The sequence below is a fragment of the Rissa tridactyla genome, chromosome 9 (assembly GCF_028500815.1).
Source record: "Rissa tridactyla isolate bRisTri1 chromosome 9, bRisTri1.patW.cur.20221130, whole genome shotgun sequence".
Taxonomy (NCBI): Eukaryota; Metazoa; Chordata; class Aves; order Charadriiformes; family Laridae; genus Rissa; species Rissa tridactyla.
The window spans coordinates 11554359-11568211 of NC_071474.1; the positions used below are offsets into that span (position 1 = coordinate 11554359).

The 13853-nt window shown below is 44.7% G+C and overlaps 1 protein-coding gene across 1 annotated transcript in view; it reads left to right on the forward strand.

The window, feature by feature from the left end:
* Positions 1-13853, forward strand: part of HOMER2 (homer scaffold protein 2) — a 60277-nt gene that overhangs the window by 11346 nt on the left and 35078 nt on the right. The window contains exon 2 of the mRNA XM_054213807.1: positions 13264-13420. Within this exon, the coding sequence (XP_054069782.1) occupies positions 13264-13420 (157 nt within the window). The remainder of the gene's footprint in view (positions 1-13263; positions 13421-13853) is intronic.

The following is a 13853-nucleotide window of genomic DNA, read 5'->3' on the forward strand; positions in this document are numbered from 1 at the left end:
GTGGCTGAGTGAGTACTTGATCCATTCTGCATACTAACACCAGGCACTAATTTTAGATCACAGGGACTACGAAGAGTGCAGTTTCTAGCTCTTGACTTGCTATACTTTACTTACGGCAAATAGGGGAATGTGGTGCATGAACTTTTTTCTCCCCCAGCAGGGGAGGTGTATGCTTCCACCAGCAAGGAGTCTCCTACCATGAGAGTGCACTCAAAACAAATTACTGCAGAATACAAGACATTATTTTTAATCCTATTTTCAAACACATAAATGTTCATAATTTTGTTCTGAAAATTAAGAAAAAAAAATAATTTGTGTAATATGGGTTATTATTCTAGCATAAAAACCTGTTTAGAATTTACAAGCTGATTTTGCTGACATTTGGTTGGTATAAATAAGCAGTAACTTAGAGGAGAAGCGGATCTGGTCTCCTGCGTGTACTCTCCTGTTGTTTTGAAGGGTGAATTCACTGCTGCATAAATCTCATAAAAGGTTCAAAGCCCCACAGCAAAAGTATTAGTAAAGGACACAGCCATAAGCAGGTTGCGTTGTCTGGGATGCGTATCAGCCTGACGTATTATCCATTGAGTGCTTTGTTGGCATTTGGTAAATACGATGAGCTACCGGCTGCCTGCTGAAGTAGCACTGCAGAACTTAGCAATGGCTTATCCAGTCGGCAGTGAGCAGGATGAGCCTCTGTTCGCCATCCAGCCGGTTTATTTTGTTTCACAGGGTTGCTGGGGCATAGTTCTGTCCTCTCCCAGCTGATTCCTCTTTTGGGAGCAGACATGGGGACAGCTAAATGCATAGAGGGCACATATAGTCCTACTTCGGAGACCCTACTGTCCATGGTTTGGGCAGTCCTCCGCTGCATTTGCATGGGCCAGGGCTGGGTATGAGGCTACCTTTAAAAATAGGACAGTAACTTCAATGTGTTTTCAACCAGAGAGCAGGGAAGGATTTAGGAAAAAAAATACCAGGAAAAGAAAGTATACGTTATCAGTGCTGCCAACTCACAGGGCAGCCGGCGTATCAAGCAGCAAACAGTGGCAACTAAATAAGGGCAATGCAGAACAGCTAAAATGAGGCATGTTATCCCGTGGCTATCGCAACGGCGCAGTACTCCAGCTGAGGACCCAGTACACAACCGCTTTCATCAATAACTGTGTGATACCCGCAGGCCCTCGAGCCTCCACCAAACGGGAATCCTGGGAGGGAGCCCAGCCCCAGCGTGCCGGCCCATCCGAGCCCATCGTTTTTATCCCAGTTCATGGAAAAATTATTTTAGATCATCTCATCACTTTAAACATTTTGGTAAGTGTTAATATACTTTCAGCGCAGTGGAAATAATCACCATATGGCTGTAAGGTTTGCCATCTGTCCAGAGATGCTGAAATACAATTAGTCCGTGTAGCCCATTTATCAATCTATAAGTGACAATATTCACAGTCCTGGCAACTTTGGCTGCTGACAGAATCAGCACTTGCACAGGCCTACCTGTCTGGCCTTATTACAGTCAATATATAAATGAGACGGAAAAAAATCCCATCATTCAGCTGTGTCCTTCACCCTTGACAGAAAGAAGAAAAAAGTCTATATTGCTGTAAACAAGACTATGGAAATGTTATGCCTTAACTTTTGTAGCACTAATTGGATTTTTATGTCTAGTAGACCTTAATTTCATAAGGCAAAGCCAGATTTACTTGCAGTCTTTCAATCAAGAAATACCAGCAGGACAGAGTATGTCATGGGAAAAAATTATTAAGTCCTCTCCTGTTGTACTACCTTCCAAGGCACACAAAGCTAAATGTTAGAAACACGAGAAATGTGATCATTAGCATCATACAGGTAAGATTTTATTTTTCCAGGGTTTCTTGTTTGACTTCAGATAAGTGAGAAGATGACTTTTCAGCAGAGTGAATAATTTTTTTGAAAAAAGGTCAAGGCCTTTTTATTTTAAAATTGCTAATGATCTGACACTGTAAGGGGTCTGCCTTTTGAACGCTCCTGCAAGTGTAGCCCCTGGCGGGTGTCCTAGCCTGGTCACTCAGGGCTCTTGCTGCCTTAAGACTTGGTTTAGATTTGTAATGGCTAATGCATATCCAGAAAAAAATCTTGAACTTTTTATATGGTTTTACATATTACCCGGACTCATCCTGCATAATAAGTTTATAATAAGAATGTGTGCTATGTTTTGTTTATTCTACAACTTTTCAGCCAGCCCACACTAATTTTTGAGACTCCGCTGACATGAGAATGTCACATTTTTTTCCATATTTGCATTATAGCCTGTAGTTATGGAACCTGCATTGCATGAAAAATGTTGATACTTGAAATGAAATCCTCCCATAGCCCACACCTCGCATAACCTGTGCCTTGCGTAACCCACAAAGTTGGAGGCATTGGCATGCAGAAATCGGGAGTGCCGAGGGGGCAGGACTGCGTGCGGGGATCAGAAATATGGGGCTGTTGAGGTTCAGGAATTTCTGGGATAAGTTTATCCTAATATCACCTGCAAATATGCACAGATTGCCATGTTAGCAAGTTGTAGGGGTTTAGTTTTGTGATTTCACTGGTATGATTATTATTTTTCTTTTTTGTGGCAAGGGGAATAGTGGATTTTTTGTTTTGTAGCTACTGTGTTTCTCATGAATAACCTCTTGGTGAAGTGTTTCAGATTTAGTAGTTTTTCTCTCTGAAGCTCAGCAGATTACCAGAGCATCTTCACTTTTGCGCTGGGGTTGCTGACAGCTTTTTATACCAACAAATAAATGTACATATCTGAGATCTGTACTGTAAATCTGATGGCAACAGATGGTGTTATATTTTTAAAGATTAAAGTGAATAACGTTCGCTTCTAAATGTTTGAAATTTCCTTTGTATTTTTAACTCGAAGCAGAAGAAATGTGTCATTCTGTGATCTTATTGGCTGCTAGTAAATACATTAGTTTCAAGAACCGTGTCCCCCAGTTCCTTAGAGAGGTGCTGCCTGTGTGCCAGCAGCGACCAAAATACTCTGGTTGCTGATTCTATTAGTCTATTAAAATTGCCAGAAAATGGAAAACTGCTTTCTTCCAGATAGTCCAATTTAAACCTCATCGAGTGGGGAATGATGCTGGCTTTAGCCATGCTCGTTTGTGTCCAGCACCTTGCCCTTTCCCGCCAGCAGCTGCGGGGTTCCTGGCTGTGTGCACAGGGGATGTGCTGGAACCTCTCCTTGCTGTTTTTATTGGTGTTCTTGACTACATTTGGTGATTTTTGTCTTCTAGATGGTTTGCTCAAGAAGGAGGCTGGTAGCAACGGATCTGTTGGAACATGGCAGTGCTGTTGCCAGCCTGGTGCTGTTCTCAGCATGGGCAAGTTGATACAAGCACTGAAAACCCAGTGTGGGCATTGGTTTGCATCTTTCTAATCTCTTACAGAGTAAAACGCTTATTCTTTAATTGCTTTTAATTTTTTACATGCTTAAGTTTCATTAAAGGCACGCATCCTTGTATTAAAACCATCTGTCGGCGCACCTTTTTCTTGCAGTCTAATAAAGCGCTCAGACCTGAGTGTTTTATTAGCCCAGGTGCTCTGGCAGCGTCTCTGGTCACGGCGTGTACCAGCACAGGGCGCACGCCGTCCCCTGCCAGCGCTGCCTGCGCCGGGTGGTGGCCACCGCGACAGGGAAAGCCCTATCGTTTGCTTTTGACGTTACGCTTGGTAGAATCCCTTATTTGATCCTTTAGGCGGTAGATCAAAAAGAGTTATACAACTTGTTCTTTAAACTGAACTGATTGGCTTTTTTTTTTTCCTTTTTTCCCCCTAGTGTAAGTGGAAGAAAAGCCTCAGGGGAGAGTATTTGAATAGGGCATGGGAAAGCATATCAATAATTACATGCATGGATTAGTGCACAAAAGTACGCCCCTCCAAGGATCCGCTTAGTTCTGTGGCGTTTGAAATAATGAAGTGTTTAATCATATTATTTTGCAATAGTGAGGCTTTGATTATGCTACTGATTAAAATCAACTTTTCAGATTTCTTTGTGCAAAGATAACCTCATCTGCCATGCAAATTCTTACAGTATGGGAGAAGAAAAAGTCCTAAACATAAGGATGCCTCCCTGGTGGTGTCAGTGGTTTTACATGGACAATCACACGCGTGGTTTTTCACTTCAGTCTCCTGTTTGTAGGTACAGTGCATTTTCAGAGGATCGTATGTCCTCTGAAATTTAATTTCTTGATTTTTTTTAAATAAACACCAAATAGCGCTCAGAACCTCAAAGTATCCCCAGCCTTCTGCCACACAGAAGACATGGTGCAAAGGATTAGTAATAATAATAAAGACCCCACTAGTACGCTAAAGGATTTTTCCTGCTGGTTTACAAGTGCAAAATAAATTTCTCGCTTTCCCCAGTATTGTGTCCATGTTGTTTTATCCCCTTTGACCATTCCTCACCAATGCTAACTCCAGATGTGTACGGGGTCTGACGTGGGGTGAGGAGGCCCAGCAGCAATGCGCTGCTGGCACCTCATCTGCCCCAGCATGGCCAGTGCTGGGGGCTCCTGGGCAGCGCTCGCTGGGGGCGCGAGGGCTCTGAGGAATGCTGCCTCTCGGTTTTGGATGGTGCTCGAGGAGCTTGGCGCCGTTCAGATCTGCAGACTGGAAAAATTCATGGCGGCACGGAGCTGTGGGCTCGCTCGGGTTCGGCTGGGCTGCTCGGGCAGCAGCGGAGGCTGATGTGTGCCCCGCGGGGCTGAGCTGAGTGTTTCCCTCATGTGGGGAACCCCCGGGCCCGCTCGGCCCCGCACACCCCACTGCAATGAGCTCCTGTGGGGTCCCTCCTGCGGCGGTGGGTCTCGCCCAGAGCTTTCCAGAGCAGCCCCCAGCATGTGAAACACAAGGCTAGTGCATGCTGGTGCCTCATCCTTCCTCACATCAGCGGCACGGGATGGATTTTGGTGGGTGCCGGCAGGTGTGTGCAGCAGAGCCTGGCGGGGGGGGGGGGGGTGTTGCCATCCCTGGGTGGGGGCCGCGGGCACTGGGCAGGGCGCAGGAGGCTGCGGTCCCTCTCCTGCAGGCTCGCGCTCACCGCGCCAAGATTTACACTCCCAATTTACAATGGCAATCTTGCGCTGAAATATTACAGTGCAAACATTGTGCCACAGCGGAGGCTGTGCTAAAAAAGCATTAACTCTACTGGAGCTGGGGTGAACCTCAAGGATGTAATTTTTAACGGATCCAGAGAAAGAGGAAGGCTTTTGGGCTCTGTTTGTGTGCTGATGCAGCCTCATTTGTCAACAAGGGTAGGAGAAGTGCTGGACATAAACAGAGTATAGAGGTATTTTTTCCGGTTTAATAGGGTTTGCATTTATCCCCATGCAAATGGCAGGCCGTGTAAACGTTCCTGTGGGTGCAAATTTGTGTATCTGCTTTCAGTGTCTTCTGAGGAAAAATCTCTGAAATAATCAGAGTAACACAACCAGTTTCACACACGTGTGACTGAACTTGGGTTTTTTTTCTAGTAAATAACCTTACCTGTGGAGGGTTAGTTCAGGGTCCTCTCGGTTCCTGTCACTTGCGTATGAGTGCTTATTCACAGAGTCTTGAAAGGTTAATAGCTGTCTGGAGATAGCCCAAAAATAAAGTGTGAGCTTTTTCACTGCCGAAGTTAAGCCTTTTAATTTGTATATTGACTTCATAAAGGCATAATGGTATTGTGAGATCTCGCAGATGTTACAGTGACTTTCATACCAAGAGCTTTTGTCATGAAGATTTATTCTTTTGGACTTACTCAGCCGCAAATCAAAAATGAGTTTAATTAACATCTGTGCTTTAGCTAGCTAGGTTTTTTTCTTAATTTTTTTTTTGTCTAAATAACTGGAACTATTATGTTTCCTGCAAATGCAAGAAGCATTTTTGCTAATTACATTCTGTCTGTTGAAATAATAATGCCTGTAAAAGGAGGGAGCTAAAAAGATGGGGGGGGGGGGTTCTTGCATGAAATTCATATATTCCTGGAGGTGAGTTGATATCAAACCTAGTATAAAGTGGGCAGCAGAGAGTCACAACTGTGGTTACTTGAGCACGACCCTGCCCTTGACGAGGATGAGCGCTGCCGCTGGATTCAGCGCTGCTTCTCAGCCTCATCGCGGGCACTCACAGGCAGATGGGTCTGCTTGCAGAAGTGGGATAAAAGACTGGAAAGAAGGACTTTGAGTAAACTATACTTTAGAAATAGCTGTTTCTTGTTTGCTCTTTTTTTTTAGGGAGGCTGTAATTTCTGTCCTACTAGTCTGGGTGTTTCAGAAGTTGTTCCCTGTACCTGCAGTTCAGCTCTGCAGCAAAACACCACCCAGCAGCGCAGCATTTGTCTAGCAGAGTACCCACAAAGGCAGTTTAATGCATATTTATTTTTTTACAAGCGAGAAAAAAGAGCAAAAACCGAGTGTAGTTGTCCCCTGCTAGCCCAGCTTGTCGCTCTGGGCCGGTTCTCCCATCCCTCGTGTGCAACAACAGATATTAAGGCCTCTCTCTCCTTTCTGCCCTCACCTTTCCTGCCCTCTGTTGCTCAGGGTTGCTTCTCCATCCTTCCCAGTCATTTTTGCTCTGGCAATCCCTGCGTGAGGAGGGCTGTTTGCACTGCGGGACAAACGGCAGCTGCCCAGGTGTGCGGAGCCGAGCAGCTCCGGGCAGACCAGTGCTTGGCTGCTGGCAGGCAGAAAATAGGAAGAAAGTAGAGAAATAGGAAGGCTTTGGGCATCCCTTTATGTGCTGATGCAGCCTCATTTGTCAACTAGGGTAGGAGAGGTGGTGCGGGTATACAGAGGACCGATATTTTTTTCGGTTTAATAGGGTTTGAGTTTATCCCTACGCAAACGGGATGCCCACCTGCCTCCACATCATGCGGGAGCACTTGTTATAAACCACCAATAGCTTCTCTCTGGTCTGTAAAGGCTGTTAATTTTTACAATAATCCCTTTTGTTGAGTGGTGAATATTCAGCTGTTGATTTAGCCTTTCGTATTCACGTAGTTAAAAACTTCCCTGGGTGGAGGATCTGGTATAAACCTGCCCTGAAATGATAGCGATAGCAACGCTACAGAGAGGAAATGAGGTGATTTAATTTTATTTCCAGGCTTGCTATAGGCTCTGTTATCCCGGGATGCCATCTTGCTCTCGATGGCTCTTTCCTCAGGTGTAAAATGGAGCCGTCCCCCACCGGCTCGCTTCACCCTGTGAGTCCTGCACCTTCTCCACCACTGCTGGTGGTGTGCGCCGGCAGCCGGCACCGACCCTGCCTGTCGCAGCCGATGGGATCGGACTGCCCCGGATTAATGAGCATATGCCAGTTTGGGAAGGGAGCAAGCTGCCTGCCTTCCTGATGCCGGTTTGCTGCTACCACGTCTGTAAAATGTGGCGGTTTAGGGTTGGTCTCTCCCCAGCTCTGAGTATTGCCCATGCCGATGGTCCAGTCTACCGTCCTGGTCCCTGACCCCAGCCAGGAGCGAGGTGGTGACGGACGTTGAGTGTACCGTATCTCAGGGAATTGGGCTCAGACAGCTGAATTTGCTTTGTTTGTGGCGGACGCGAGAGGGACGTGCTTGCCTGTGGTGAGGCGAGGACAGAGTCCTCCAACTCCATCCTCGGTCATCGTTAAGAAGCTAATTTGTGTGGCATTCCGCTTCATGAAAAGATCTGATCCAAGGTGGCGCAAGCCTTCAATGTGTAGAGGTAACAGGCTGGAGGATAGTGGCCTCTCTCTTTTGCTTTGAGCAAAGATTAATTTTGTGTGTAAACTGCAACCAGTGTCCTAATTGCCATGTGCGACACCACGAACTGTAACTTCTTCCCACAGTAGTTATGTTCTCCATTAGAGGTTGGCTTTTACTTGGATTTTGGTGTTTTGGGGAGAGGCTTGGTTGTTTTTTAAAGTTTGAGATGTGCGTGTATGAACAAGTGAGTAGCGTTATGGGCAGATTAAACAGTAATTTTCACAGGTAATTTTTAGGCATCAATACTTGCCTGGACTTTCATCGAAATGACTATTTCAAATAGGAGAAAAATCTCCATCTGTGAACTCGGGGGCCACAACCTGGAGGGGTGAGGTGGCTGCACCCCGAGGCGTGGGGACCCCCGGTGCCGACACTGCTGCATTTTTTTATCACAAATAAATACAAATGGCACTCCAAACTACATTATATGTGAAGATATACATAAGGGATTAGTTCTTTTCGTTGCGCTGTCAGGCGGTAGTAGCAATCCTTGATCCAAATAACTATTGGCACCAAGTGTATCATGTTGCGTTTAGCAAATAAAATTTTTTGTATCATTGCGACCAGCACTGGGGGGATTTTGTCACAATCTAGGGTTTTGCGTTCATACCTACTCTTCTTCTTTCTTGAAAGATCCTCATTATCTAATACTTGTTATAGCAAATCACTGCAGATCTGCTGGCACTGTCAGGTAGCATAAACCTCAGCGTGTGCATGACGCTGGCCTGTAGCGGGAAGGACCATGTTCCAAAAGCTCTGCGCTGACGTGCTGTCTGCAGGCATGTGTGTCCTGCGCCAAATGGCAGCTATAAGGGGACGTATTCTTTTAAAAAATGTCTTTATGCCAATTGGTAAATTGGATAGTTAGTGCAAAGCTGGCTAGGATTAGTGTGGGGAGAGCACAGATAATCCTGTCCTGTAAACTAGGAACCCTCTTCATGGAGAATTTTATGTCATCCGTTAATAAAAGTCTTAGCAAAATGTGCAAATAGTGGTTTTGCCTCTGGTGGAGTACCAGGCAAAGCTGCTGTCACAGATATGTTTGATGTTCCAGATCCTACAAGAAATAAAGCAGCTGCTTTGTTCCATTTACCGCGTCCACCCGATGCGCACTGGACACTTCGCACATTTCAAAGCACTTGGGTGCTGCTCCCGCAGGCACCCACGTGAGTCACTGTGTTCTATATACTACAAAAAAGACTGCTGCAATACAGAAGTGTTCATATCATCAGTGCCTTGCTCGAAGCCAGAGCCGGCTCCGTGTGGCCCCGCGTGTGGCTGGGGCCCCGGGGCTTTCCCAGGTGCCGGCTGGCCACCAGCCAGGGCTCGCCGCGCCACGGCTCCAGCGGCCACCAATATCCCACAGCCCTTGTGGTGCTGGCTGCCAGTCAGCGAAGGCTCTTTGCAGCTGAAGTGATTTAAATCACTGGTTGTGCACATGATTCAAATGATAAACAAGGAACTTGGAATTAAATAATTTGAACTTTCCCTAAGCGAGAGCTCATTCCCGTTGATTAGGAAGAGTAATATAAAACACATGGCTTGCAGCTAGTCACACACTTGTAAAATTTGGCATGGTTGTATATTAACCAGAAAGTGATACGGTATCTCACGCAGCTGTGGATGCGGTTACTTAGCTCCAGAGTCTTGGTTTTTGCTTTTTAAATTCTTCAGAAAAGGTTAATGACGTATTTCTACATTAATGGAGAATGATTGCTTTTTACTTGAGATTTTTCTGACACAACACAATGATGGAAATTAAAAGTCAGCTAAAATGCATAAAACCATGAGTTGAAAATTGCAGTCATATTTATAAAAACATCCTGGCCATATTTAATAATGAAAAATCTTATCAAAGTGCATTTTCTGTCTTAATCTGCATTATTAAACGAAGAACTATTACCTGTAATTTAGGTCTCCATTTTCTACTTTTCAAGCAGCTTTACTCTAAGCAGTGGGTGTTGCTGTCAAATTGATTTTTTAAACAGGTTTTGGTTTGTTTTGGTTTTTTTAAAGACTATTTAATCAATCATTAACAACTTTGGTTAAAATTAATGAGATTTTAAACATTCATAAATTCTCTTTGTTTTCTGGTTTACGAGTCCGCAGCCTGGCTGGCTGGCTGCTCCCGGCCTCCCCAGGCAAACTGGGAGCCTCACGGAGCGACCAGCTCACAGGGGCTCAACCGAGGCAGGATGCGCTGCGGGAATTCCGAGTTAGCATTGCTGTTCTTCTAAGCATAAGACTTGATAAATCTCTGTTAAAATGAAAAAGAAAGAAGAAATCCTGGTAAATGAAGTCATTCCTCTATCAGTAAAGTGCTTTCTTTAAAGTGAAGAGTTGCGAGTGAGTAACGCAGAATAATCCTTCTCAGTTTGGAGCCGTGTGAAGGCCGTGGTAAGTGTTGTAGAAGTGCCTAATTCAGCGTTTTGTTTGTAAACAGAGTGCCACAGTGCGTGCTTCGCTGGTCAAAAGAGTTTGGGGTGCAATGAAGCAGGATGTTTCCCCTCCGTGTTGAAAGCTGCACCACCGGAGCTTGTTGACACTGTTGGCTTTGCCGACCCGCCGTGGTGTGAGGCCAAGCGCGGTGGCACTGGCTCCCAGAGCCGGCCGATGGGCACTGCTGGTGGGGTTGGGCTCCCTGGGGGGCCAGCTGAGCGCAGACCTGCGGGTGGGTGCGGCAGGGCAGGCACGGCCGCAGAAATGCATCTTCTTTTCTTAATTATTATGAGCCAACACCAGGAATCCTTCCAGGAGGTTGTGTCCTGGGGGCACTTCATCTGCTCCAGGGGGTCAAAAATCAGTCCTGGGGCTTTGCTGCCTTACGGAGCCACCTGCAGGAGGAAGGTCAAAGGGGTATCGCAGAGCAACCAGGTCCCCTTCCAAGTTTGAGACTCAACACAAGGTCAACAGCTCACTTATCTTGAATGTGCTAAAATGCTTAAGTTTATACGTACTTGTTTGTTTGTTTGTTTAAATAATTCATCAACTAGCACAGTGTCACTGTGAGTGATAGGACTGCTGTTTGCGCCCAGGAAGACAAAATGCGCTTTTTTTTGTTTGTTTAATAATCATAAGGATTAGAAACACAGTCAGGTTTTGCCTTTACTTTTTAATAAAAGCCCCACACGAATGGATAGATGGCTATCTCAAGCCGTGAGCTTCATTATCCACTAATTTATCCACTTGGATGCATGGTGGCAACAGTAGCTGCTCCAAGACTCCTGAAAAAATTGAGAAAGATAGTTTTTCCCTTCATTCTACTTTTGTTATCTCCAGATGTACTCTATGCGCTTGCTGCTGCTGCTGCAGAGAGGCCAGGCATAAATTTTAGCAATGTTTTTTGGCATTGTTAAGATGACTTAACAGAGTTAAAGTTGTTTGTGGAATGGGTTTGCATGAAGGAAAAGTCTGAAACTTCAGAAAGTTTAGACTGCAATATATAGGTCGTATTACCATTAGCAAAAACATTAGTAGAATCCATAAAAAATAGAGTGCTACGTAAAAGGCAAAATAAATTCAAAATTATTTTCGCTCGGGAAAGTACATATTTTTAGAGTAAAAGAGTAAGTAGCTTGGGGGAAACTTCCCTTCCCTGCATTCCTTATTGCAAACAAACCCCACGACCTTCATGGGCATTTCGCTGCTAATCCCATGTAATGGATGACGGAAATATTTTTAAAATGTGACAGAGACCTGCCCCTTCTTTTCTCCCAGCTAAGGACGGCATCGATTTTAGCGTGTGAAATGAGTCAGGTTCAGTGAGCTACTGATAAGGAAAAGCTGAAGCAAATGCTACTCTCACAGCTGTAACATGACAGTCCCATTGTAATTTCACTTTATTTCATATAAGTATTGTACAGAGTTCAGCACAGCTATGCATCCAGAAACCTGCATGGCAGCCCCTGGAAAAACGTAAAACTTTGCATATGTCTTGCAAGGGGAAAACCATTGTTTCATTTTCTCCCTCCTGAGGCTTTGCTGGGCTTTGCAAGCTCACGCCATCTTTCCTGAGCTAATTCAACAGGTAGATCGCTTCATCTGCTTGATAGTCGTTACTGTACTCCCCTTGATTTTAATTTAACTGCAACGGTTGAGATCATGTGTGGTGTTTGATACAGTTCCTACATACGGCACCTAAAGTTGTTCAATTCTAAAAATGCGCGGGTGTGTGGGTATACAGGGAGCTGAAGATTATAGAAATCTTAATAAAAACACAGTTCCAAAACTATGTGACCGAGAATAATAGAAGAGAATTACTTATATAAATAGGAAAGAATAGCATATGAGAGCAAGAGCTCTCTCTGGCCTTTCACCTACCTCTTTTCATTTGCTTTATGCAAAATTCAGCCTGGCAGCCTTTTCGGTTTCCATGTGGTAAACGTTTTTGGGCAGTAACTCTATTGTAGTACAATTGTTTTTGAATCCTGTCATAATTCTATTCTATACGTAACTATTCATGAATAATGTTTTGTATGTGATAACAATATATTGAGCAATGCACTTAATATAGACTGTTAGATACTGTAGCTTTTAAAAACTCAAAGCATAAAAACGTATATAAAAGCACAGTAGAGCTTGATTTGCAGATCGCTTCTACTTCTAAACTTGGATTGAAGGTATAGTTAGAATGGAATTTAGTTTTATGGCCTTTAAGTTAAAGTCTTAATTCTGATCTTCAACCTAGATGACTTTGTATCACGTTTTATTCTTTTGGTCCTGCACCCTCCGCTTTTCTGTGTGATTGTCGTGTGTTGAAGGTAAAACAAAGCCCCTCCGCTGGCCGCACGATTTTCTTGATGAATAAAAGCATCTGAGGAGGGCTGGTGTTTAGGAACGGGGTGTCCGGGGCAGTACATCACCCACTGATAGTCGATCTGAAAGGCAATATGTATCAATGCAGGGTTCTGGTTGTTTCTTTTCCCCCTTGCTCCCCTGGATGATTGACTGGTTTTGCATCCGATGCAATGATCCTGCACATCCACAGAACAGTGGGATTCTAAGGATAGAGAATAATATTTCAGTAATTATACCATGCCTGTAGATCACCGGTATCATTGGTGCATCTGCAGAGGAGCTCTGGCTGTAGGTAGTGGTTCACAGGAATGTGTGGCAGGAGGAAATCCAGCCGGGGGGAGCTTGTTGTTGCTTTTGGCAAAATATGTGGATGGGGAAAGAAGGAATGCATGTGAGCGTCCTTTCCTGGAAATAAATATTTTGAGGAAAAGGTGGGTACTGAGTTATTGTAACATGGGGATAAAAAAGCTGATTGCTTCCTGGGCTACAGCAGTAACTTTAGGGCACTGAGTGTCACTTCGCGATGCCAAGGAGAGGTACCCAAGGCTGGATCGCAGCTCGGCAGCATCACTGCTCTGCTTTTTCACTTGGGGGATTGCCAGGCACTCTCTGTCTTGTGCTTTCAGCATGCCTGGTCAAGGCTGGGCTTCTGGGACATTTCATCTTCCGCAGACTCATGCATCCATTTCTCCTGTCCCTCCCTATTCCAGAGAACAGCCCATCTTCACCACCAGAGCCCATGTCTTCCAAATTGACCCCAGCACGAAGAAGAACTGGGTTCCCGCAAGCAAGCAGGCTGTAACTGTTTCCTACTTCTATGACAGCACGAGAAACAGCTATCGGATTATCAGTGTGGATGGAGCCAAGGTAGGAGGCTGATGGTACCCCGGCGTGTTTACTGTGCGGAGAGGATCGTGACTGTCAGCCCTGGCTGAAGATGGACATAGACGTCTATCTTAAGTTCATAAATACTTGCTTTTTTAATATGATCCATTGTGGACACTTGTAGTGATAATCGGAAAGACACCTTAAAAATTATTTTGCCAGAGTTAATTGATTTTATCTCTGACTAGTTTGACTTCATGATCTTAATGAACCAAGAGCTTTAAGTGTCCAAATTGAGTCTGTAACACAGTATCTAAAACCTACCATCATTTTAGGTAGATAAGGCTGAGGCCCTTTTGGTGAAAAAACGTTCTTTTTAAAGGGAATGAGGAGACAGATATGTGCAGGCTAGAACTTTTTATGTAAATGCCAACTGCATATTCACTTTTGCCTGGTTGAACTGTTTACAGGTTAG